General features: G+C 41.3%; 3 protein-coding genes across 5 annotated transcripts in view; all 3 read left to right on the forward strand.

Moving 5' to 3' along the window:
- The first annotated feature begins 3824 nt into the window (after nucleotides 1-3824).
- LOC125888102 (probable ATP-dependent RNA helicase ddx17) lies at nucleotides 3825-11017 on the forward strand. 3 transcript variants are annotated; one of them, XR_007449280.1, is made up of 5 exons: nucleotides 9808-9870; nucleotides 9964-10038; nucleotides 10111-10169; nucleotides 10283-10887; nucleotides 10960-11017. XR_007449280.1 is itself a non-coding variant. In XM_049575303.1 (4 exons), exons 1-3 carry the CDS (start codon nucleotides 3988-3990, stop codon nucleotides 4898-4900), a joined length of 717 nt encoding a protein of 238 aa, XP_049431260.1. In that variant the 5' UTR covers nucleotides 3825-3987; the 3' UTR covers nucleotides 4901-4910; nucleotides 10960-11017. The 3 variants fall into 3 exon arrangements, 2 of the variants coding, with proteins under 2 accessions (XP_049431260.1, XP_049431259.1); XM_049575303.1 differs by lacking the exons at nucleotides 9808-9870; nucleotides 9964-10038; nucleotides 10111-10169; nucleotides 10283-10887 and adding exons at nucleotides 3825-3992; nucleotides 4066-4121; nucleotides 4245-4910; XM_049575302.1 differs by lacking the exons at nucleotides 9808-9870; nucleotides 9964-10038; nucleotides 10111-10169; nucleotides 10283-10887; nucleotides 10960-11017 and adding exons at nucleotides 3825-3992; nucleotides 4066-4121; nucleotides 4245-4910; nucleotides 4983-5055.
- A 4118-nt stretch (nucleotides 11018-15135) lies between these two features.
- LOC125888103 (uncharacterized) lies at nucleotides 15136-16330 on the forward strand. Its single transcript, XM_049575305.1, has 5 exons — nucleotides 15136-15197; nucleotides 15291-15365; nucleotides 15438-15496; nucleotides 15615-16196; nucleotides 16271-16330. The coding sequence occupies exons 2-4, from the start codon at nucleotides 15361-15363 to the stop codon at nucleotides 16184-16186; spliced, it is 636 nt and encodes a 211-aa protein (XP_049431262.1). The 5' UTR covers nucleotides 15136-15197; nucleotides 15291-15360; the 3' UTR covers nucleotides 16187-16196; nucleotides 16271-16330.
- A 1274-nt stretch (nucleotides 16331-17604) lies between these two features.
- tango6 (transport and golgi organization 6 homolog (Drosophila)) overlaps nucleotides 17605-26561 on the forward strand; it is a 36356-nt gene continuing 27399 nt past the window's right edge. The window contains exons 1-9 of the mRNA XM_049575389.1: nucleotides 17605-17788; nucleotides 19241-19899; nucleotides 20006-20122; nucleotides 21036-21186; nucleotides 21458-21564; nucleotides 23811-23973; nucleotides 25164-25231; nucleotides 25962-26074; nucleotides 26347-26523. Of these exons, the coding sequence (XP_049431346.1) occupies nucleotides 17737-17788; nucleotides 19241-19899; nucleotides 20006-20122; nucleotides 21036-21186; nucleotides 21458-21564; nucleotides 23811-23973; nucleotides 25164-25231; nucleotides 25962-26074; nucleotides 26347-26523 (1607 nt within the window). The 5' untranslated portion in view covers nucleotides 17605-17736. The remainder of the gene's footprint in view (nucleotides 17789-19240; nucleotides 19900-20005; nucleotides 20123-21035; nucleotides 21187-21457; nucleotides 21565-23810; nucleotides 23974-25163; nucleotides 25232-25961; nucleotides 26075-26346; nucleotides 26524-26561) is intronic.

The following is a 26561-nucleotide window of genomic DNA, read 5'->3' on the forward strand; positions in this document are numbered from 1 at the left end:
AGGAGGTGGTTTGGGCATCTGATCAGGATGCCTCCTTGGCGCCTCCTGCTGGAGGTGTACCAGGCACGTCCAACTGGTGGGAGGCCCCAGGGCAGACATAGAACACACTGGAGGGATTACCTATCTCGTCTGGTCTGTGAACGCCTTGGAATCCCCCAGGAGGAGCTGGAAAGCGTTGCTGGGGAGAGGGACGTCTGGAATACCTTGCTCAGCCTGCTGCCCCCATGACCCGGCCTCGGATGAGAAGTTGAAAACAGATGAATGGATGGGCCAGTATGTTAGTCACTGTCAGTAACAGAGGTTAAACTCTGGGATAGGTTGTAACATTTTCTTATATTACAACAAACCCAGACTCTTGTAGCCATGAACTAGCTTACCTTACAGCTAAGTGTTTAAACATTAGCACTCACAACTTCTATGACAGATGTATTCAGAGACACATATTAAATGTGTTATTTAACTATGAAGCAGGCAATGATATCACTAAAATAAATGAAGTAAAATAAACAAACGAACAAAAACCTTATTACCTCAGTAAGTATTTCCTTATAAACTTGGCTGTTACTTCCTCACACATTGAAGTAAGGACTAAACTGAGCAAGGAATGAACTACGAATTACCTGATTCACGGTACTTCGTAGCTCATTCCTGATTGGAGAAATTGAAATTATTACATCTATCACGTTACAGCTATCTCCAGTCTCCCCTACTGTAGGGTGTTAAATATCATTGGGCAGATGGGAAAAAACTTGGTGCAAATGATGAGGTTATTTTGATCATCTCACTTACTTCCAAACAACCCAAAGTCTTGAATGACTCTTTGTAGCAAGCTGACAGGATCAGCAAAAGCCTTTTCCAGAGCCAGTGGCCATATTCAGAAATTGGAGCAGCCCAGGCAGGGCTCTGAGCCCTCCAGCCTCGCATTATACTCCATGCTTGCTAACTTTATACTTTAATGACTTTTAATTATCTGATTTCTCAGATCTGAAACGTGTGACAATAGCACAATGCAGCATAAACAAACAATTGTCTTGGGGTTACTTGTATATGCATTAATTTCCAGTATTCCAAATAATTAAGTTACACCCACTGCCCCTGATATAATATAGTATGGTTTAATATGATATTATACATAATAATAGTGATAATTATTCTAACTTAACTGTTGGATTGTGTCTGTGTGTTTCGGCCTGTTCTGTGCCAACCACCAGAATATACTTGTTCCCATTAGCACAGAAATATTATTTAGTTATAGTTCCTTACTCATCTAAGTTATGTAAAGCATTTTCTATCATCACACAACAGAATTGCAATGGCTGGTTGTCCCAAGTTTTTTACCAGTTTTATGGCGACCATAGAGTGACCTCTGTTGGGATTTTAGAGGAAATGCACAAACTGTATTATTTCTGTTAATTATAGACCTCACTCCTGAGATTGAGGTCTGAGATTTTCTTATGGGGAAATATAAAATTCAAAGGACTACAAGTGTTTCCTTCACCCTTGACTGGAGGCCTGTGGTGGTTGTAAATAACTGTGAACCAAATTTAAGGGATTCTATTAAGAACCCTGAAACATGTCACAACATGGGGAGAGTTTTGTGACATGAGGACCCAGCCATTACCATGCCATACCAAGCTGTGACTGAACAGTTGATTGTTTATATGATGTCATTCAACAGTGACTGATGAAGCGCCTCTTAGTGCTTTGCATTTAGTACTAGCAGGTCTATGCTGCCCTCTGCTGGACAACACTGACATTCAGTACACCTCTACACTTTGTTTCCTGTTATGTGATTTGATCTAACTCAACTGTGTATAATGGAAGATATTGATCTATAAAGGCATTGCAACAGATCAAGTAATGCACTGAGCATGTCCATATCTCTGCTCTGGAATTATGTCTGTGGAAAAACTGTGTGGACTCATTATTCTATCTATTGAAAAGGTTGTTGTATCGAAGATGAAAACCCATTGCCATAATAAATGTTGGCAAAGTATGTTTCTGCAAAGCATGCATACTTAACATTTGCATGTTATTTTGTAGCAGATAACATTATGATTCAACAATGCTGTGGATAATGTATGGTTAGGTTTAGGCACAAAAACACTTGGTTATGGAAGAGATCGTGTTTCGGCTTACAACACTTGATTTGGTGGCACACACCTCACTGTGAAGGCACAGATATTTCTGTAAAAAAACAACCACTTTTCGTGGCACTATCCCCGCTGGAAATATGGCAACAGGTTGCTAAAAACACCCAAAAAAAAAAAAAAGCCACTGGAAATGCAGCAATGACTTTCTGAAAAACAACAGGTCTTTTTGTTTGTTGGTCTCCAACAGTGGTCTGCTGTAGTGGTGTAGAGGTAGATAATTAAAAGAGGTGTAGTAAGTTGAAAGTTAAAAGTGGGTGTACTAGTAGGTACATAGGTAGGTTACCAAGGTGGAAGTGGGTATACACTCCTATATATTCCAGTGGCTTTTGATAATAGGTGGGTATACTGCCAAAAAAGAGGCTGGTATTTCCCGTATAGGCTACCTGTGTATACCCTCCACTACACCACTGGTCTGCAGGTGTCAAGCCACCCATCAGTCCTCTCCACCTCCAGATAACAAAGTCAGCTCATATATTACATCACTTTGGAAACATTAATATAGTATCTTTCATATAAAACGTACAAATTGATTTGTGGTTTGCAGAAACGTACAATGCCAACATATACTTCTGGCAACTTCCAAATGCACTGATTTTGTGACGGAGTTTGCTGCCAAGAAAGAGAGAAAGAACATACTGTAGGTGTCATTTTCTACAGTTTTGTCCTCAAGCACAGAGTGAACATCCGTATGATTTCATTATGCTTAATTAAAATGTCAGAGAGCATTGACTATTTAGACATCGATTTCCCACAGTTGGTGTCATGAGCATTAAAACATCGGTTTTTAAAGGTTCCTCAGCAAGGTCCCTCTCTTCATCATATGGACTTAAAGACTGAGGCAGGCATTTCTGAAAGCCAGAAAGACACACTCATGTTACGTGTAAAATATGAACCTCAAACTTTAGTGGCCAGGAATGAAAAACTTCTGCTTTCTCATTCAGCTTTATACAGCTTTTCAGCCCCAAGGTACCATCACTCAATCAAGCACTTAAGGACAATCACTGGTGATGCCAAGTGATGTTTGTGTGGATTCAGAGTTTAGGGCTTAAGCCCGGTATACACTGTGCAATTTTGGGCTGTCCAAGACCAATGTGAGAGAAATGTGGGGATGGTTGTGGCTCTGAAATTTGTCAAAATGTCAGAATGTCAGAAATTTGGGATGTGGTCTCACAGTGTGACTGCTCTTATGACCTTTGTCTACTAACCAACCAATAGAAATGCAGCATGAAATAATGCACTGGTGCTAAACTGAAACAGACAGACTAGATAGCAGCTTGCCATGGAGGCAAAAGGCGCCAAAGTCCTTGTGCATTCAGTATGGGAAGCTAAAACATTGTACGACATAGCCTGCGATTCAGTAGGCACTGTCATCATACAGCCTGCATATATCAAACTTGATGGAATGCCCAGGTTTATGAGATCCATGTTGCACAGTGAAGCTTCACCAAACCTAGATTGTTAAAATCTCATAGTCTGTAGGAGGCTTTAGGGTGAATGGTGGTACTGGATCCTCTACACCTTCTGGCAAAGACACCCATCAAGATGCTCATGTCAGTCCTTCCTTTCTCAATAAGGAAGTCAATTGACTACACCCTTGTGTCCTTTACCACCACCTGTTGTCACTGAGCAATCAGTTCCCCCAGCACTGAATCATTTAAAAGCAGCTCTTAGCTTGTGAAGACATTACAGACGAGCTGTTGTTAGGAAGAGCCGTATGTGCTAGCAGGTAGCACACGCCTAACTAGACTGTTCCTGTTTTGTATTTGTGTAGTGTCCTGGTGACAGGTAACAAATCAACTGGAACTCCATCAAGAACTGATCATTTAATTGCAAAATGAGGTAAGTAAGTTACAGGCTTAAATTTGTTTTGACTTGTAAATGCTGTGGTTTTAAAACTGAAATGTGTCTGCAGGGTTTTGTGGATTTCATGCCTGATTGGAAGTATCACCTGTGGCCCTGTGGGAAAGAGTAAGATTTGTTGTCTCCATCTAATTAAAGTAATTTGTCAATTAAGAGGCTCTGTATTTTGCTTGATACTAAACAGCTTTACATGAATGGTTACTAAGTAACCTGGCTTTTTTTTCTCTCCAGAATTTAGTGCAAACAATGCCGACCCAAGCTCCATGATGCGGCTGCCATTTTCTTATGGATATGGGTACAGTGGAATGGGGGTGAGTTCGGACTCAGGCAGCAGCTTCCCTCAACCAAGTCTATCCAACCCAAGCTCTGACAAAGCTGCTGAACTTCCTGCTCCACAAGATGCCATTTCCAGTGCTGGGGCTGGCAGTTACAGTGGCTCTCCAGTACACTACAGCGGTGCCAACATGGCTGCCGGTAATGCGTTTTATGGTGGCTATGCTAGTTCTGGGGATGACAGCTATAACAGCCCTGCGGCCAGTGAATATGGGTTTGTTTATGCAAGGTATGGGTATGACAACAGTGCTCCAGATGGTGGCTATGGTAGCTCAGCCACTGCTTATGTAGGGGACAGCTGGAGCTCTGGATCTGCTAACAGCTATGATGGTGGTGACGAAAACTCTGAGCCGGTCTTCAGTGACGTGTCTGATCTGGAGCCAGTCTACTCCTTCAGTTCTCGTTCAAGCTACCAGAGAGGAAGAGCAGTGTTTGCTCAAACCCGCTACAGCCCAGAAGAGCCTGTTCCCCAGATAATGCCAGTATCCAGACGCATGAGCAAAACTTCTAAACCACGTAGTCCTGCTAAAGCTCCAACCAAGGGTGGCTTCTAAAGACCCTCTGGTAAGATACAATTCACTAAATACCTGCTCAATATGTTTCTCAATTACTCACTAATGTCTCTTGCTTTTTCAGGACTTGTTTTCCAGCTACATGTTCTGATGCCAATAAAGGTCTTTAATAAAAGTCTCTGGTTCTTAAACTTTAATTTGAAGTGACACTCTGGAAACTGTAAAGCGCACCTCAGAAAGCTAACCTTCAGACCACTTGGTTTGATAGAACCACACTGTACATTTTGCCTTCTGTGCAAAACCCCTCAATCACCACTTCCTGGGTTATTCCATCATGTCTCAAGGTCCAAGTTGCTCTGGTATTAAAATGCAAATGGATGCAAACCTTAAGGCATATGTAAAAATGTGGCCAAAACGGTTACTGCACTCAAATACTGCTGCGAATCGTGTGTCTCTCCTGCTATGTACCGGGATACTGCTAATGCTGCTTGCCGTGCCGCTGTAGCTCAGTCATAACTGTAACTGATGCTGAGACTCTACTGACTGTGTGACTGGTAGACAGCAGTAGGTGGCGCAACAGGCCAAAACACATTCAAAACAAACATGATTTGCGGACTGCAAATGTGTTTGTGGTTTTTTTTTTTTTTTTTTTTTTTTTTTGTTAAAATGTGAATATTCTAGCTGTACTATTGTCGGTGAGATCAGTATGTTATATGAACATTATTCTTTAGTCTGTGACATATTAGGATGATTTTACAACTATTTGTTTTAGATTTCTTACATATAGCTCCTTAACTTGTAAAGGTGCCCCAAGTGGCCAGAGTGGGTAACAAATCACAGAATGGCACACAACCTTGTCATTAAGCTGCATTTAGACCTGGGGAAACTTACTTGGAAGTGTTTATTGTGCAGAAGTGGGGACAGTCAGCTTTATGGAAGCTTCTGCTGCAGCAGGTGTAATCTCGACGGTAACTTTGATTCCCACAAATTTTCGGTCTGCCTACAAAATGTGTTGCTGCAAAACATTAAGCACTGCTTAGTCTAGTTAATTGGTATGGATTTTTGGGGTAGATGTAAATAAAGCCTAAGGTCTGGACCATTCCAACTGCACCAAGACCCTTAAGAGGAAGTGGTCTTGGTCCAATCACATTCTGAATTTATCAACAGACCAGAGCAAGCTATTGGTTTTGAAAATGCCCTAAAATCAAATAAGATTGCAGACTTAATCAAGCCATTGTCTTAAGTCACAAAAATGCTGTGATACAACTTGATGCTGAACAGGTAAAACACTGACTCTCGTCTTGAGATCTGAGTGGAGGGAATACCATATGACCTAATCATGAAATAAAATGGGGAGTGCTGATGAGACAAATGGGACTAAAGCCTACTATACACTTGAAGACTCTGAAAAGACAAAGTTCTTGTCCTGTAAACATTCATGTTCATGCCAATGAGTGTGTTTACAAGGTCTTTAGTATCCCGGTTTTGATTGGGTTTTTAAAGTATCCCGTTTTTGTGTTTGTGCATGTAAACATCATATCCCGGATATGCCCAAAGCCGGGATAAGCCTCAAAACCGGGATACTAAAGACCTTGTAAACACAGTCATTGTTGATCCACCTGAAGAGTTCTAGCCCCAGTGTTGAGTTTAAGCTACAATAAATTATTATTGACCCCATCTACTTGAGGTAGATGGGGTTAGTACTGACCCTTTCACACAACTGTGATTTTAGTTCTCAAATATCCATTTATTTGAGTCAAAGTACAGCTGTGAACAAAAGTTTATATACATTTGACATGACACTGTTTTGGGAGGATTTTATTGTTACTTTAATGATTCTTTTTCTGTGGCAGAATGATTGGGAAATATACAGTACAGGCCAAAAGTTTGGACACACCTTCTCATTCAATGCGTTTTCTTTATTTTCATGACTATTTACATTGTAGATTCTCACTGAAGGCATCAAAACTATGAATGAACACATGTGGAGTTATGTACTTAACAAAAAAAGGTGAAATAACTGAAAACATGTTTTATATTCTAGTTTCTTCAAAATAGCCACCCTTTGCTCTGATTACTGCTTTGCACACTCTTGGCATTCTCTCCATGAGCTTCAAGAGGTAGTCACCTGAAATGGTTTCCACTTCACAGGTGTGCCTTATCAGGGTTAATTAGTGGAATTTCTTGCTTTATCAATGGGGTTGGGACCATCAGTTGTGTTGTGCAGAAGTCAGGTTAATACACAGCCGACAGCCCTATTGGACAACTGTTAAAATTCATATTATGGCAAGAACCAATCAGCTAACTAAAGAAAAACGAGTGGCCATCATTACTTTAAGAAATGAAGGTCAGTCAGTCCGGAAAATTGCAAAAACTTGAAATGTGTCCCCAAGTGGAGTCGCAAAACCATCAAGCGCTACAACGAAACTGGCACACATGAGGACCGACCCAGGAAAGGAAGACCAAGAGTCACCTCTGCTTCTGAGGATAAGTTCATCCGAGTCACCAGCCTCAGAAATCACAAGTTAACAGCAGCTCAGATCAGAGACCAGATGAATGCCACACAGAGTACTAGCAGCAGACCCATCTCTAGAACAACTGTTAAGAGGAGACTGCGCGAATCAGGCCTTCATGGTCAAATAGCTGCTAGGAAACCACTGCTAAGGAGAGGCAACAAGCAGAAGAGATTTGTTTGGGCCAAGAAACACAAGGAATGGACATTAGACCAGTGGAAATCTGTGCTTTGGTCTGATGAGTCCAAATTTGAGATCTTTGGTTCCAACCGCCGTGTCTTTGTGAGACGCAGAAAAGGATGGATTCCACATGCCTGGTTCCCACTGTGAAGCATGGAGGAGGAGGTGTGATGGTGTGGGGGTGTTTTGCTGGTGACACTGTTGGGGATTTATTCAAAATTGAAGGCACACTGAACCAGCATGGCTACCACAGCATCCTGCAGCGACATGCCATCCCATCCGGTTTGCGTTTAGTTGGACGATCATTTATTTTTCAACAGGACAATGACCCCAAACACACCTCCAGGCTGTGTAAGGGCTATTTGACCAAGAAGGAGAGTGATGGAGTGCTGCGGCAGATGACCTGGCCTCCACAGTCACCGGACCTGAACCCAATGGAGATGGTTTGGGGTGAGCTGGACCGCAGAGTGAAGGCAAAGGGGCCAACAAGTGCTAAACACCTCTGGGAACTCCTTCAAGACTGTTGGAAAACCATTTCAGGTGACTACCTCTTGAAGCTCATGGAGAGAATGCCAAGAGTGTGCAAAGCAGTAATCAGAGCAAAGGGTGGCTATTTTGAAGAAACTAGAATATAAAACATGTTTTCAGTTATTTCACCTTTTTTTGTTAAGTACATAACTCCACATGTGTTCATTCATAGTTTTGATGCCTTCAGTGAGAATCTACAATGTAAATAGTCATGAAAATAAAGAAAACGCATTGAATGAGAAGGTGTGTCCAAACTTTTGGCCTGTACTGTACATCGTTGTGACACATCACTTTTATTATGCATTTTTGTGGGTCTTTGGTTGATATGACATGATCTGGTGGGCCCAAAATATGCATACAGCAATTTACAGTGCCACATGAATTGTGGAGGCATAGAAAGATATTTTTATGAGATTTCCTCTTGACTTCCTGTTAGTGATTATGATTTACTATTGTTGTGGCCATTTGTTCAAAGGGCAAAAAAAAAAAAGACAAAAATAAGAGCTCCTTCAAAAAATATCAAAATTTAAGAAAATTCAAAATCCACTCACAAAGGGCCACAAATGCACCAGGTTAGTTAGGCTTACTCAGGCAGTCAAAGAATTCATTTTCCAGGCCAGTAGCTCCGTTCAGAAGGTTTATTTTCAGCTTTCAACAGCAAACAAACATGTTCAAAAACCATGCTGCCTCTCTGCTTTGTCCTGCTGGTAAAAAACCATTCCCCCTTCCCGGTGCATCACCTGCCTCTAACACCTGGCTACCTATATCCCCTACTGTCTGGTGCCCCCAGTGTTTACCCACAAAAATAAATAAATATAAATAAAACAACACAAAACAAAAATAATAAACTAATCAAACTAATGACATAGCTCCTTCAACTATAGATGGTAACTTTTCTGTGCCTTAAGAAATAGGGCTTGTTTGACTGCACAAAGAGCCACAAACATTGCAACTGGCAATTGGAAACAGCTCAGTAGACCTCCAAGACAGCCCATAACTGGGGAACCCATCGGTTGTTCTGGTTGCTTCTGGTTTGTGAATGTAAATTGTTACTGTAATTTGTGTTACTGTACTTGAAGCATTTTCTGGCACAAGAATTTCCTTTGGGATAAATAAAGTTGAGTTGAGCTGGGTTGAATTGAATTGAACTGTTAAAGAAATGTGTTATTTCATATTTTAAACAGAAACCACTAGTTTGTAGCAAACCATTCTCAAACCAGAGGAAATAGTGCATTCACTGGGGGTTATGTTTAGCTGCTGATTTGGTGCTTTAGTGAGTATATATCTGGCGGCAAGATGGTCTATGTGGGATTCAGACAAAGAGTGTGTGTAATGAGGGAACATGTTACCCAATGCAACAGTGTGGCTCACTGATGTGTCTTTTGGACAATAATGGAGCTCTACAGTACAGTGGAAGAAGATGTATCAGGCTTTGGATCAATACCTGGATCAATTTATTGTTGGTTTGGGTCTTGACATGGGACACTAACAAATATATTGGCAGCCTTATAATTTAAAGCAAGCATCAAATCAGTTAGTCAATCAGTTCCTAAATATTCTTTTTTTTTTTTTTGCTAACCTCTTAGCAAAGAAAGTCATCAAGATACCCACTTCAGTACATTGTTGCTCTTTGACAAGGAGGTCAATTAAGCAGTCCACAGGTGTCTTTTACTACCAGCTGTTTCCACTGAGCAATCAGTCCCCGTCAGCATTAGGAATCGTTTAAAAGCAGCTCATGTAAGTCAAAGCCATTACAGAGGCTTCTGCTGAAATCTGCAGGTCTGCTAGCAGGTAAGTGATGGGTTTGTTTAGGCTGTGATGCATTCACTCATTGTTGGTGTAACCTCATTGTTAACTTGAAATTTCAACTTCATTCTCCTTTAGAATTTGCAGTCTTTTGAGCAGTCAGAAATCTTGAACCCTATCTGCAATTTATCTACTAACTTGTGCTACAATGAGGTGAGTAAACTACTGTATATTCTTTGATGCTACTCAACAACTTCATGACCTAAAACTCCTCATCTTTTATAGGGCGTTGTGGATTTCATTTCTGCTGATTGGGAGCATTGCCTGTGTTCCTACAGGGAAAAGTAAGACAAAATGAATAAGAAAACATTGAATAACTATAAAACTAAACATGTCTTACCTAAACTATTTAATAGCATCAAATGAATGCAACTAAATCTGTTTTTGTTTTCTCCAGAATTTAGTGCAAACAATGCCGACCCAAGCTCCATGATGCGGCTGCCATTTTCTTATGGATATGGGTACAGTGGAATGGGGTGAGTTCGGACTCAGGCAGCAGCTTCCCTCAACCAAGTCTATCCAACCCAAGCTCTGACAAAGCTGCTGAACTTCCTGCTCCACAAGATGCCATTTCCAGTGCTGGGGCTGGCAGTTACAGTGGCTCTCCAGTATACTACAGCGGTGCCAACATGGCTGCCGGTAATGCGTTTTATGGTGGCTATGCTAGTTCTGGGGATGAACGGTATGGCTATGACAACAGTGCTCCAAGTGGTGGCTATGGTTCAGTGGGGGACAGCTGGAGCTCTGGATCTGCTAACAGTTATGATGGTGGTGACGAAAACTCTGAGCCGGTCTTCAGTGACGTGTCTGATCTGGAGCCAGTCTACTCCTTCAGTTCTCGTTCAAGCTACCAGAGAGGAAGAGCAGTGTTTGCTCAAACCCGCTACAGCCCAGAAGAGCCTGTTCCCCAGATAATGCCAGTATCCAGACGCATGAGCAAAACTTCTAAACCACGTAGTCCTGCTAAAGCTCCAACCAAGGGTGGCTTCTAAAGACCCTCTGGTAAGATACAATTCACTAAATACCTGCTCAATATGTTTCTCAATTACTCACTAATGTCTCTTGCTTTTTCAGGACTTGTTTTCCAGCTACATGTTCTGATGCCAATAAAGGTCTTTAATAAAAGTCTCTGGTTCTTAAACTTTAATTTGAAGTGACACTCTGGAAACTGTAAAGCGCACCTCAGAAAGCTAACCTTCAGACCACTTGGTTTGGTAGAACCACATTGTACATTTGCCTTCTGTGCAAAACCCCTCAATCACCACTTCCTGGGTTATTCCATCATGTCTCAAGGTCCAAGTTGCTCTGGTATTAAAATGCAAATGGATGCAAACCTTAAGGCGTATGTAAGAATGTGGCCAAAAATGGTTACTGCACTCAAATTCAAATACCGCGAGTTGTGTGTCTCTCCCCCCTCCTCCCCTACAGATTGGAGGTTGCTGGACAGCGGCATGCTGGAGACTGATTTTTTTTTTTTTTTTTTTTTTTTTTTGGGCCCACAGGCGGCTGCCATGGCAGGGCCGCGTCCTTGATCTTCAGTTTTCCAGCAGTCTGTTCAAGCAAGTCCGGCTTCTCTGCTGCTAACGCTGCTGCCGGGATACAGCTGAGGAGGAGCCGGCTGCTAATGCTATGTACCGGGACACTGCTAATGCTGCTTGCCATGCTGCTGTAGCTCAGTTGTAACTGATGCGAGACTCTACTGACTGCGTGACTGGTAGACAGCGGTGGATGGTGCAACAGACCAAAACACAAATTCAAAACATGATTTGCGGACTGTAAAAATGTTTTAAATGTGAATATTATGGCTGTACTATTGTCAGTGATCAGCATGTTATGAACATTATTCCTTACGGCCGAGATCCACCAGGCACGTTAGCGGCACGACACACCTGTAGCGCGAGTCCCGTAGCAGCTCGCCCCCCTGTTAATCAATTACAGCGGTTCCACCGGCAACGGGAGCAGCGCGACAACCCCCGTCTGCCGCGCGACAACTCTATTTTAGGATGCTCTTCTATTTTTGTCGCGCTACGCTCTCCTACACGACCCTCCAGCAGATAAAAACTACATGAAATAGTGTGCTAAACGAGCACAATGTGTTTTTAAATGAATAAACCATTATCAGAGGTGATATGATTTTTTTTTTTTCATGCATTTACTCATGTTTATCCGTGACACTGTGTAAATGTCCGTGGTGGACATTTGAAAGTGAGTAGATGACAAACAGCACAGTAAACTCATATGTAATAACTTTGGTGGAAAATGCTTTAACATTTCATGCAGCCTCTCGGCTCGGCTTCTCTACGTGTCGCTTCCGTACGCAGTCAGTGGAGCCCATATGAATACGCCGCGACGCTACGCTGACATGACGCTTATGTTCGCAGCCGGTGGACCCCGGCCGTAGTCTCTGTGACATATTAGAATGATTTTACAACTATTTGTTTTAGATTTCTTACATATAGCTCCTTAACTTGTAAAGGTGCCCTAAGTGGCCAGAGTGGGTAACAAATCACAGAATGGCACACAACCTTGTCATTAAGCTGCATTTAGACCTGGGGAAACTTACTTGGAAGTGTTTATTGTGCAGAAGTGGGGACAGTCAGCTTTATGGAAGCTTCTGCTGCAGCAGGTGTAATCTTGAAGGTAGCTTTGATTCCCACAGATTTTCGGTCTGTCTACAAAATGTGTTGCTGCAAAACATTAAGCACTGTTTAGTCTAGTTAATTGGTATGGATTTTTGGGGTAGATGTAAATAAAGCCTAAGGTCTGGACCATTCCAACTGCACCAAGACCCTTAAGAGGAAGTGGTCTTGGTCCAATCACATTCTGAATTTATCAACAGACCAGAGCAAGCTATTGGTTTTGAAAATACCCTAAAATCAAATAAGATTGCAGACTTAATCAAGCCATTGTCTTAAGTCACAAAAATGCTGTGATACAACTTGATGCTGAACAGGTAAAACACTGACTCTTGTCTTGAGATCTGAGTGGAGGGAATACCATATGACCTAATCATGAAATAAAATGGGGAGTGCTGATGAGACAAATGGGACTAAAGCCTACTATACACTTGAAGACTCTGAAAAGACAAGAGTTCTTGTCCTGTAAACATTCATGTTCATGCCAATGTTGATCCACCTGAAGAGTTCTAGCCCCAGTGTTGAGTTTAAGCTACAATAAATCATTATTGAGGAACTTAATTTATACTTGGAGGGATGACTTGAGGTAGATGGGGTTAGTATTGACCCTTTCACACAACTGTGATTTTACACTGAACAAAAATATAAACGCACCACTTTTGTTTTTGCTCTCATTTTTCATGAGCTGAACTGAAAGATCTAAAACATTTTCTATCCACACTAAAGACCATTTCCTCACAAATATTGTTCACAAATCTGTCTAAATCTGTGTTAGTGAGCACTTCTCCTTTGCCGAGATAATCCATCCCACCTCACAAGTGTGGCATATCAAGATGCTGATTAGACAGCATGAATATTGCACAGGTGTGCCTTAGGCTGGCTACAATAAAAGGCCACTCTGAAATGTGCAGTTTTGCTTTATTGGGGGGGGGGGGACATCAGCAAACCGCCCCCCCCACACAACGCCACACATGCTGTCTGCCATCTGCCCTGAACAGTGAAAACTGGGATTCATCCATGAAGAGAACACCTCTTCAACGTGCCAGACGCCATCGAATGTGAGCATTTGCCCACTCAAGTTGGTTACGACAACGAACTGCAGTCAGGTCGAGACCCCGATGAGGACGACGAGCATGCAGATCAGCTTCCCTGAGACGGTTTCTGACAGTTTGTGCAGAAATTCTTTGGTTATGCAAACTGATTGTTGCAGCAGCTGTCCGGGTGGCTGGTCTCAGACGATCTTGGAGGTGAACATGCTGGATGTGGAGGTCCTGGGCTGGTGTGGTTACACGTGGTCTGCGGTTGTGAGGCCGGTTGGATGTACTGCCAAACTGTCTGAAACGCCTTTGGAGACGACTTATGGTAGAGAAATGAACATTCAATTCACAGGCAACAGCTCTGGTGGACATTCCTGCAGTCAGCATGCCAATTGCACGCTCCCTCAAAACTTGTGACATCTGTGGCATTGTGCGGTGTGATAAAACTTCACATTTCAGAGTGGCCTTTTATTGTGGCCAGCCTAAGGCACACCTGTGCAATATTCATGCTGTCTAATCAGCATCTTGATATGCCACACCTGTGAGATGGGATGGATTATTGCGGCAAAGGAGAAGTGCTCACTAACACAGATTTAGACAGATTTGTGAACAGTATTTGTGAGGAAATGGTCTTTTGTGTGTATAGAAAATGTTTAAGATCTTTCAGTTCAGCTCATGAAAAATGAGAGCAAAAACAAAAGTGGTGCGTTTATATTTTTGTTCAGTGTAGTTCTCAAATATCCATTTATTTGAGTCAAGGTACAGCTGTGAACAAAAGTGTATATACATTTATGACATGGGACTTTTTGGGAGGATTTTATTATTACTTCAGTGATTCTTTTTCTGTGGCAGAATGATTGGGAAATATACATCACTGTGACACACATCACTTTTATTATGCATTTTTGTGGGTCTTTGATATGACACGATCTGGTGGGCCCAAAATATGCATACAGCAATTTACAGTGCCACATGAATTGTGGAGGCATAGAAAGATATTTTTATGAGATTTCCTCTTGACTCAGAAACCACTAGTTTGTAGCAAACCATTCTCAAACCAGAGGAAATAGTGCATTCACTGGGGGTTATGTTTAGCTGCTGATTTGGTGCTTTAGTGAGTATATATCTGGCGGCAAGGTGGTCTATGTGGGATTCAGACAAAGTGTGTGCATTCATTGTAATGAGAGAACATGTCACCCAATGCAACAGTGTGGCTCACTGATGTGTCTTTTGGACAATAATGGAGCTCTACAGTACAGTGGAAGAAGATGTATCAGGCTTTGGATCAATACCTGGATCAATTTATTGTTGGTTTGGGTCTTGACATGGGACACTAACAAATATATTGGCAGCCTTATAATTTAAAGCAAGCATCAAATCAGTTAGTCAATCAGTTCCTAAATATTCTTTTTTTTTTTTTTGCTAACCTCTTAGCAAAGAAAGTCATCAAGATACCCACTTCAGTACATTGTTGCTCTTTGACAAGGAGGTCAATTAAGCAGTCCACAGGTGTCTTTTACTACCAGCTGTTTCCACTGAGCAATCAGTCCCCGTCAGCATTAGGAATCGTTTAAAAGCAGCTCATGTAAGTCAAAGCCATTACAGAGGCTTCTGCTGAAATCTGCAGGTCTGCTAGCAGGTAAGTGATGGGTTTGTTTAGGCTGTGATGCATTCACTCATTGTTGGTGTAACCTCATTGTTAACTTGAAATTTCAACTTCATTCTCCTTTAGAATTTGCAGTCTTTTGAGCAGTCAGAAATCTTGAACCCTATCTGCAATTTATCTACTAACTTGTGCTACAATGAGGTGAGTAAACTACTGTATATTCTTTGATGCTACTCAACAACTTCATGACCTAAAACTCCTCATCTTTTATAGGGCGTTGTGGATTTCATTTCTGCTGATTGGGAGCATTGCCTGTGTTCCTACAGGGAAAAGTAAGACAAAATGAATAAGAAAACATTGAATAACTATAAAACTAAACATGTCTTACCCTAAACTATTTAATAGCATCAAATGAATGCAACTAAATCTGTTTTTTGTTTTTCTCTCCAGAATTTAGTGCAAACAATGCCGACCCAAGCTCCATGATGCGGCTGCCATTTTCTTATGGATATGGGTACAGTGGAATGGGGGTGAGTTCGGACTCAGGCAGCAGCTTCCCTCAACCAAGTCTATCCAACCCAAGCTCTGACAAAGCTGCTGAACTTCCTGCTCCACAAGATGCCATTTCCAGTGCTGGGGCTGGCAGTTACAGTGGCTCTCCAGTATACTACAGCGGTGCCAACATGGCTGCCGGTAATGCGTTTTATGGTGGCTATGCTAGTTCTGGGGATGAACGGTATGGCTATGACAACAGTGCTCCAAGTGGTGGCTATGGTTCAGTGGGGGACAGCTATGATGGTGGTGACGAAAACTCTGAGCCGGTCTTCAGTGACGTGTCTGATCTGGAGCCAGTCTACTCCTTCAGTTCTCGTTCAAGCTACCAGAGAGGAAGAGCAGTGTTTGCTCAAACCCGCTACAGCCCAGAAGAGCCTGTTCCCCAGATAATGCCAGTATCCAGACGCATGAGCAAAACTTCTAAACCACGTAGTCCTGCTAAAGCTCCAACCAAGGGTGGCTTCTAAAGACCCTCTGGTAAGATACAATTCACTTATTCTTAAAGTCTGTTGATCAACTGACTCACTAATACTGTATCTTATCTTTTGCAGGTTCCAGATGACTGCTCATTGTACTAAATGACCTGATGATAATAAACTGGCTTGTCTTAATTTGTCTTGGTTATTTTGTAGCTAATACTTGCACAGCATGTTAAGTGTTACGGCATCTTGAAATTTTAGCCTCAGCAGCTAACTGGTATGTAGAACCAAACAGTTCAATAACAAATGAGCTTGCCTTACATTGTCTTATGCTGCTTTACGTGAGCATTTTCAATTGCTGGTGTGATGGAGTTGATGGGTAACAAGCAGGTTAAGGTCATACACTTCAGTCTGACAATCCCATTCACATACTCCTCCCTGGCTATTTGTAGAACCATCAGTCAACCTAGAAATACAGCAATAACTGAAGAAAAGGAGTAAGGAAGTCTCTCCTGGGAGGGTAGCTCAGACTCTGGAACAACACTTCTCAAACAAAACTGATTTTCACTGATGGGTCAGAAGACCCTGATACTGGACGAACAGGAGCTGCAGTTTTCATTCCACACCACAGTACATATCTAAAGAACCACAGATCATTTTAGTATATGCAGTGGAGCTTTCAGCATTATGTTTAGAGTGGGAAAAACAATCATAACACACTAATAGCATCAGACAACTGGGCAGCACTTACAAGTATCAAAACCATGAAGTCGTGTAGGCAAGATCTCATAATTGAAATACAATCTACTGAACAGAATGCACAAGAAGCGTCTGGTCTGCTGTATTTGGGTTCCTGACCATGAAGGGGTTGATATTCTGGCCAAACAATTGTTTAAATCACACACTGTAAATGCAGAAATTCTAAAGTAGGGCAGAGGGTAAATCAATTAAGAAACATGCAAGAACACTGGGACATCCAAGATGGTGGGAAGAAGGATTGGCAGGAGGCAGAGGGAAGAGGCAGTCATCACACAACTTAGGATAGGGCACAGAGGACTGAATAATACACTACATAAAATAGGTAAACACCCTGATGGCAAATGTAATCACTGTGGTCAGTCTGAATCTTTCCAGCATGTTCTGTTGGAGTGTAGAGCATATGAGGAGGAAAGCAGGGCACTGATAACAGCAGCAGAGAAGGCCAAGACATGTTTAAGTGTAGGGAACCTGCTCGGAGTAGAGTCAAATAATATACTCACACATTTAATCATATATCTAAAAGATACAAGGCTGATGGAGAGGATTTAATTTCCTTTTTTGTTGTTTGTTTGTTTGTTTGTTTGTTTGGCTTTGTTTTGTTTGTCTGCAAATCTACTGTCCCACACTCCAGTCCAGTAGGTGGCGGTAATGCACCTTCAAGTTGGTTGCCAACCGCCAATAAACTCCATAGTAGAAGAAGAAGAAGAACAAGCAGTAGAAGAAGAAGCTGTTTCTAGCAGCATGGCTAGGTTGGCTCAGATTAAAAACTAATGCTGTAAATCATCTCCAGACTTGTGCATGACTATAAACTTGGTTGTCTTACGTTATGTTATGGCAAGATGACGTCAGCTATCCTCTCAGCGATAAATATTCTTACAAAACCTCTTGGCGGTAAGTGGATAACTTAGCTTGACAGCTCGAGGATAACTGATGTTACCAATAACAGTGCATTTAACGATTCTGAGATACGTAATTAATAAGTACAGCGTGGTATGGATAGCGTTTTGTACGTACTTAAACAAATGACAAGGTGCATGAATAAAATGTATAAGTATAAAAGCAAGTGTTTGGTGGTCACCTTGCCAGTTTCAAAGTGTAAAGTCAGAAGCATGTAGCCGTTTATTTAGTATCGCTGTGTCGGTCAGTGTTTTCAGACAGATATGCAAAGTCCCCAAAATGAAGTTCCAGCAGTGACTCGGTGTTTGTCTGAACATTACAGATGAAAGGTACCAACTGAGTACACTTCAGTATTCGAAGTTAGGAGCTGACCCGCTGCACATTCCTAACACGTTCACAGGGTGTCTGCAGGTCCTTAGGAAGTCTTATACATGTTTTCAATATTAGGCCTTAAAAGTCATTAAAAAGTGATAAATGTTAAATCTTAAGGTCTTAATAGCGACAAACATCTAATTCCATTTATCCCTATCTTTAATGTCTTTATATTGAGTCAAAGCTCTTCTAGGTTTAAGTCTCTGATGTTATAAAATGTTGTTAAATGATGGTATCTTTAAATCTACCACTGAACCTGATACTGTCTTTTCACTAAATTTGCACTCACCTGTTGGCAAAATATAGATTCCTACATCCTACACATTCCTACATAAGAGATACCTGTGCATGGGACCACATCTACTTCTTACCTTTGTACTTATTTGGATTGCTTGTATAAGAGTACAACAAAAATCTGTCTTAAATTCTGTAAAAATGATCTTGAAAAGATCTTAAAAGCACTAGATTTAAGTGTCTGATACCTGTAGACACTCTGATCCACTCGATGTTCTTTATTATTTTCATCTGACATTTGTCTGTGTCCCTGATGGTGCTTGTTAAATTGTTAGGTGTCACTTAAACCATGCATTCAGTGTGATACAATGTGTCAGCAGCACTGGGAAACAGTCTACATATTAGGGCTGCAATGGTAGGCAAGAAAACCCAGAACACAGATTGTGATTATTTTGACAGATAATATGACATGAGTTGCAATTTTTGGGGGGAATGGTATTTTTGCTTTTGATTTTCACTAAAAATATATATAAAATGATGTGATTTTTGCTTGGGTCTGTACCAAACAAGGATGTTCCCTTACGTCTGGGATATGATTCCTAGGACAGGGCATCTCTGTAGCACCACAGTGTTTCATAGATAATGGTATGTTGTGATACATATTACTTTTATCAAAAAAAATGCAGCATCCTGTGATTTGGATGTTGCAAATGGCCATATTGTGATTTTGCTAATACTTCAATTCAGTGTGCAGCCCTACTACATGCAGTCCTCATAATCCTGTACAGAACTGGTAATGCACAACCCACAATGTGATGTTCTGTGTGCTGTGTTCTGCAGAGGCGACTGTACACAATGCTCAGTCCTCACACCAGGAGGCTCTCCTGGCAGTGCTGCAGGCCAACAGAGCCCTTCTCCTGGAGCAGCTTCAGAGCGAAAGCAGCTATGAGGAGGTGAGGAGGCTTAGGGAGGAGGTGATGGCGGCGGCAGACTGGTTCTCCAGCAACACAGAAGACGTCACATGGGCCTTTGTACAGGAGTGTCTCCTACTGCTCCTCACCTTAGCACAACACCTGTCTGCTGAACTCGAACTTTTCAAGCAGACCCCTGCTCCATCTGCAGCTAAACAACGCACCCCTGAAATGGCTCCACCTTTACCTCCTGATGTCCTCAGCGTCACCCAACAGAAGACGGTTGGAGCAGCTCTTCAGTTCGTGGTTTCTCTGGGGCTCTGCCCGTATTTGGCCCCTGGAGTGGGTGTGCCACTGGGTCGCAGGTCAGCGTTTGGAGCCATGGTGGAAAAACTTGTCCACGGTGGGGCTGTGCCAGCAGTGGGGCGCCGCCTTCTTACAACCACGAACGTCCTTTTGAAGTTTGCAGAGCTGTCATCTCTTGCCACAATTGTGTTCACACGGCACCTGGGGGATGTAATAGCAGCGCTGTGCCAGCTTGGCTACCAGCCACGCCGGGCAGAGAGACGTGGCACAGAGGTTGAGAAGGTAAACATCTGGATATGATAGAATGCTGTCGAAACTGCTTTTGATGAGTGTTGTCAAGAGAAATAAAAGTTATCCATTTTCTTTCTTGAAAACCTTTGAAATACAGGAGCTCAGTGGGGAGGAATGTCGAACTTGCAAGGAGGCCCTCAAAAGCCTTCTAGGAAAAGTCTACCAGCCGATTGTCATCAAGGAGCTGTTGATCCTCCAAGGTGGACCCAAACAGGTCTGCATGTTTATGTTTGGTGAGAGAAACAGCTGGAAAAAGGAGTGTTAATACTGTTTCAGTTGAAAAATTTGAAATAATTACAGTGTGTAGCTGCTGCCCCTTTGTAAGATGTTAGCAATGTCCAAACACTAAACAAAGAAAGTCAAACTGAAAAAGTGCAACAGGTTTAAGTGTCCAAATAATTCAATAATAATAATACAACAATAGTTGCCATGATACATGACATTTAGTTTAATATGCTTTATAAAATTATTTAAAAACTCTATTTCGCTATAAAACAGAATAATCTGTATAAACAGATTCTGCATCTGTAGGCAATGGGACAAGATTTTGGTATCACAAACATTGTGGTTTCTGTTTGTAGTCCAAGTACTACTGACCAATCACATTTGAGTGGCAGTTCATGTGAAGTGCAAAAGAGCCGGAACACACTGGCTAAAATAAAAATCCAGAGCCCGTCGGCTGTCATCTTACAAGAATTTAGCTTTTTTAATTTTTTTAATTTTCTACATTTATATATAGATATCTGTTTATTGAGATTAGCTGAAATGGCTGATGCATGGAAAGGGAAGTCTTGACCCAGATTTATGCTGGCTATACTGGATTAGCCTGAACTTTGTCTGTTGCCCCCAGAGGCTTAACTTTGTCAGACCAATAGCTGTTGGGTTCTGATGAGCAGACAAATATGCTTCTCTATTATTGAAGTTGCCCTTTGGTGGTTTCCCTTAAAGCTATACTATGTAGGAAAACTTACGTCTTTTTTTTTTTTTTTTAATCACATAATATTAAATAGTTTCACCAAACCGATTCTGTCAAAGTTTTGTTTTTCAATTCAGATTTCCAAATAAGGTGTTTGTGAGGCTCACATGTCTGTGGGGACTTGTTTTATATGTACTGTCCCTCCTTCCAGTCTGGTGCAGGAGGAAGCTCCAACAGCAGGGCAGCTCTGGGATCAGCTCCCGCCTGGCTGAGGCGTCTGTGTGGTCAGCTGCTGTCTGAGCGCCTGATGCAGCCTAACGGTGTCCAGGCTGTAGTCAGAGCCATCTTGGAAGGAGGAACAGGTGAGTAGGAGAGGAGTTAATGAAGGAAGAAGGGAGGAAGGAAAAGTAGTGTGGACAACAGTCTAACTGAAATAAGAAGAGACATAAATATCCACTTAAATGTAATGCATGTTAACTATTCAACCTGAACAACAACGGCACTAAAGTAAAACATAAGCATTGCACTGAGTTCTCTGTCTCCAGCACACCATGTTCGCCCCTAATGAATCTTTTTATAGAATTTAAATTTGATGTATCCGGACCAAACTGAAGCGCTGTGTCTGTCCTGCAGGGGGCGAGTCAGACTGGAGGAAATGTGACGGTGTGGCCAAGATTCTGGTGACCTGCCCTCAACAGTCTGCATCAGCAGACACCTACTACGGACAAGTCTGTCATCAGGTCAGCTCAACACACACATGTACACACACTGGAATATGAACTAGTCAGGGTGTTAACATGTCCTAAAGACACCAGATTTCTCAGAGATAGCAGGTTACACAGGTACACTGCAGTCATCAGGTAATTGTGAGTCTGTGTATACATGCAGCGGACTGTATTCTGGCTAACTTCTTTTAATTGTATCAGTGATAGAAGATGCTGTTTCCTACCTTTTGTTTCGGTATGTGACAGACAGACAGAAGAAACAGCTTTTTTTTATAGCAAGAATGTGTCAGAATTTTACAGATAGTACTTAAAATAATGGAATTATTTTGAAGATGAGGTTGTATCACTATGTGATTTATCCTTCCTTTCATCCTGCTGCTCTGTTGTCACAGTGGTAGTTTTGTCTTTGCGCATGCACATAGACTTTGCACAAGTCCTGCACATGTGGGCATGTAAAAAGCAGATTAGAGACTATGTTCATGACCAAAAAAAAATCTGAATTCTCCAGGAGAAATCTAGCTAGTGAAGTCAGTTGGGGCAAAAACATGAGCAGTCAGGTGATCAAACAGTTTGTAAAATAAAAACCCAGAGGGGTGCACTTTGAAGCAAGTTGGACAGAGCCAGGCTTTCTTTGCCTTAGTTGGTGCAACAAAATCTAAATCCGCAGTCAGAGATAACAGGTAACACAATGGTGGTTATGAGCTTGCTCTGTTAACCCATGAAACGCACCATTTCCTGAGGCTCTATGTGCACCTGATACAGGGGTTTGTTTGGTGCATCATTTAAGTCCTCCACTGCGTAAAATGGATCGATAGCGTGCCGCCTACTCCCGCCTCCGAAGAATATGAAAAAAAATTATAACAGCAAAAAGCAACTGTGTTTCTTCAAATGAATGCAACAGAGCAGTGTTGGCAGAAAATTACCAGTTGCGTAAACTCGTAAGTTAATATATTAATCTCATCACTCAATGAACTCTCAATGCTACTGTTTATTTCTAACTTGCCAGCTGCACATTCTACAGCTCTTAAATCTTTAACTTGATGCAGCACATTTAAATGTTTTACTCAAGAACTGCATTTAGGTGTGAAGGAGACGTGGAAATCACTTCATCTTTTGGCCAAAGAAAAGTGAAATAAATGTTACTGATTGAATATTATCTGTCGTAATAAATTCCAATGGACTAATCAGTTTTGTAATGGGTGTTTTATTTGTTTAGTTATAAACAAACTTTAGCAAAGCAGGATCGCGTATAAAAACTTTGAAGTTGTAATGTTATGTTTTGAAGGAATTACACTGCATTTTATATGCAAGTAAACATCATACTGATTAATAATATGGTGATATTTTTAATGTATGCAACAGTGATTTTATAACAATTACTCACAGTGTGATTCCTTAAATACGTGAAGAAAACTTTGTTTTTCTCACATGCCTCCATGGTGAACGAAGAATCCAAAAAAAACATTCACATTCTTCATGAATTGACGTAAACAGGGACAAAACTATATTAAAACAACTATTTACAAACTTGTACAACTTGTTCAGTATAATTCAAGTCTCATTTCTCCAGTTGTATGCTCAGTACTTCACAAAAGTGCATTTTTGCTAAAACACTGAACTCTGCTCAGGCAGAACTCAGAGAATGCTACTTGTACCCAGATGTGTTTTATATTGTAACGTTTTAGCAAATTTGCATGTGTTTGGGAAGTACTGAGCATACAGCTGGATAAATGAGACTGAGATTAAACTGCGCAAGTTGTGTGAGTTTGTAAACAGATGTTTTAATATAGTTCTGCTGTTGTTAAATGTGCTCCCTGTTTGCTTCAATTATTGAAGAATGTTTGCCTTTTTGGATTCTTCGTTCACCGTGGACGCATGTGAGAAACACATTTTCTTCATGACTTTAAGGAAACAGTGGTGAGCAGTTGATACACAAATGGTCATTTCTCTGAAATATTCTTTGAAAGGACAGCCACCATTGTGACATTGAAATCTCAGGCTTTAGGCCCAGTGCGCTAACCCACTAATCTTACTTCATAGTACAGCCCTCAGGTTAGCTAAACCCATAACCAGATGAGGTTATGCTAAATGTGTCAATCTTAACAGTATGTAGTAGACATCCATCACAGTTTACAGGCACACTTTCTTGTTCAAATTTTAACTTATTGTACTTTTGTAGACCCCTGATGCTTTTAAGTTGGACTGCATCAGTAATGATTAATTTGTTAGTGTGTTTGTTTGTTTTTTAATTTTTTGTCTAGATACTTGACCTCCTGCACTTCAAGGACAAGCTGACAGCCCAACAGTTTCAGCGTGTGGCCACCAGGTCGCTGCTCCTCATGGTGCAGGAGAAGCCCAGTGTGGCCCAGCAGTACTTGCTGACTCCTCTGCTCACACCTCTCCACCGTTGCACCACCGCTTCCAGTCAGTAACATGACCATCATATCCACGTGTTAGATGATGCATTCAAAGTAGACTTAGTGTTGATCAAAACAAAAAGAGTTCTGTTTGGCCACAGAAATGACAGTTGCATCTTCCAACTCTTTGAAATAATATTTTAGTTGGATTTTGAAATAACTTCAGTAAGTTGCAGCAGTCCTGCACAGTTTGAGATGCTCAAATGAGTCACCCAAACTGCTGTTTTTATGCCTCAGCACCAGCAGTAGCTGTGGGCAAAGACCATCCCATGGTTGTGAATGTGATATCTCAAGAACGCCTCACGGGAATTTCTTTAAATTTGGCACAAATGTCCACTTGGATTCAACAATTAACTCATTTGTTTTTGATGGCCATAGGTCAAAAGTCAAAGTCACTGTGACCTTGTCTGTCTTATTCCCGTGAACACAATATCTCAAGAACACTATGAGGGAATTTTTTCAAATTTGGCACAAATGTTCACTTGGACTCAGTGATGAACTGATTATATTTTGGTGGTCAAGGGTCAAAGCTCAAGGTCGCTGTCTCCTTGTGTTCATCTCATTCTTGTGAAAGCAATATCTCAAGTACACCCTAAGAGAATTTCGTTAAGTTTGGCACAAATGTCTACTTCGACTCGACAATGAACTGATTAGTTTTTGGTGGTCAAAGGCCAAGGTCACTGTGATCTTGTCTGTCTCTTTAAATTTGGCACAAACTTCCACTTGGACTGAAGATTAAACTGACTAGAATTTTGTGGATAAAGGTCATGGTCAGCATGGCCTCACAAAATATGTTTTGGGCCGTAACTGAAGAATTCATACACTAATTATGAAAAAACTTAACACAAATGTCTAATAGGATAAATGATAAAGTGATGACATTTTATGTCCAAAAGGTCAAAGGTCAGCTTCACTGTGCCATAATATTCTGCAAAAAACACTTTTCACATGTGGCCATTTTTTTTAATTCCTTTAATTTCTTTTATTACAAGCAATACATTATTCAATTAGTCAAGCTATACAACGAAAAGGCGGTTGAGCTAACATGCCACACATGTTGTGTCTACTCAAGATGTACAGGTTGTGTTTCTATGAATTTAGCTATCATCACCTCGTTTCAAAACCAGCAGGTGGATGATTTGTCAGATACCAACAGGGCTGAGCACTGTGGTGCATGTGTGTGTGTGTGTTTTCCAGATGAAGGTCATTCCCAAGTTGCTGTGGAGGAGTGGGAGCTCACACGTTGTATTACGGATGTGTACAAGGTGAGGACACCCAAAGGCACACCCAAAGAAATTACTTGGTCTGTTGTCAGGCTTACCTATTTCAATTACGTATCAAATTTCCATCCAATTGAGTCGAGTCATTCAAACATAAACCAAAAAAAGTAATTAAAAAACGCTGAAGTGAATCAACTGAGAATTTATGTAACTATAGCTCACAGAATGTGTCTGCTTTACTTTGATAAGGTTTATGTAATTATTGTTAATTAATTCTATGCATACAGATACGTTGATGTTCATTAACATATTTGAAATACAATGAATCAGGACCCATCAGGACCCAGTAGCATTAATACTATAAAAGATGTGTGGTCTAATGTGTCCCACACCACCTCATTAAGTGGTTTGAATGAATAATGAAACTGTAGCTGAATGATATTCATTGAATTCTGTAAAAATACAATAAGCTGATCACAATTCCTTGATGACATTAGTTTTTTAAAAGCAAGTAATTCAAAAATATTTAATCGTTTCCAGCCTTGAGGTATTTTGTAAACAAGACAGGTGTTTGCAGTACCAAACTAAGTCAGAACTCTTCTGAATAATAATGGTTATATTGATGCAGATCTCATTGGTTATTAGGTGTCGGGGCAGTAAAACTAATGTGTCCTGTGAAAACTGTATTTTTCTCACTGTCTCTAATCCTTATTTTACCTCTCAGACAGTGTTTTGGTCTCATTGTCTTTTCTCTCATGTCTTTTGTTGCTGTCAGATCTGGGTGATTGGAAACAGTTCGTCAGCTTCTCTCCTCAAAGCACTAGAAGACGTTCTTCCTGTTATCTTCACGCTCTTCTGTTTCACCAAGCAAAACGTGTCCCACCTACGGTAATATTTTCTCTGTGCAATTAGTTATAGTTTTTATGTCTCGTACTTTCAGAAATAACAACTTTCCTTTCACAAACTATTCAACATAAATGAATCCCTATGTTTAGTCTCTGCCTTTTAGCCTGTAGCCAAAAGGATGCTGGGTAAGAAACCCTTTTAAGAAAAGTTTACTTTGGAAAATAGTCAGCTGTAACTATACATGAATTGTAGTTAATCTGCTCTAAAGCAGGGCACTTCAAGTGTGCGTCATGTGTGTTCTCTGTGCTCCACAGCGCCCCCTGTCAGGATATTTTGCTGTGGTACCTGAGCCACACTGAGCCATTTGCAGCCCTGTCAACACTGAAGCAGCTCTCAGGTCTGCAGGGACAGAGGAGCGAGTTAGCAGCAGACTTCCACTTCGCCACGGGGAGTGATGGAGGGGTCAGACTCAGCTCCAAAGAGAACTGCAGGTGACTGAGACTTAGAAACACATGATGGACATGTTTTC

The sequence above is a fragment of the Epinephelus fuscoguttatus genome, linkage group LG4 (genome assembly GCF_011397635.1).
Source record: "Epinephelus fuscoguttatus linkage group LG4, E.fuscoguttatus.final_Chr_v1".
In the NCBI taxonomy this organism is placed as follows: Eukaryota; Metazoa; Chordata; class Actinopteri; order Perciformes; family Serranidae; genus Epinephelus; species Epinephelus fuscoguttatus.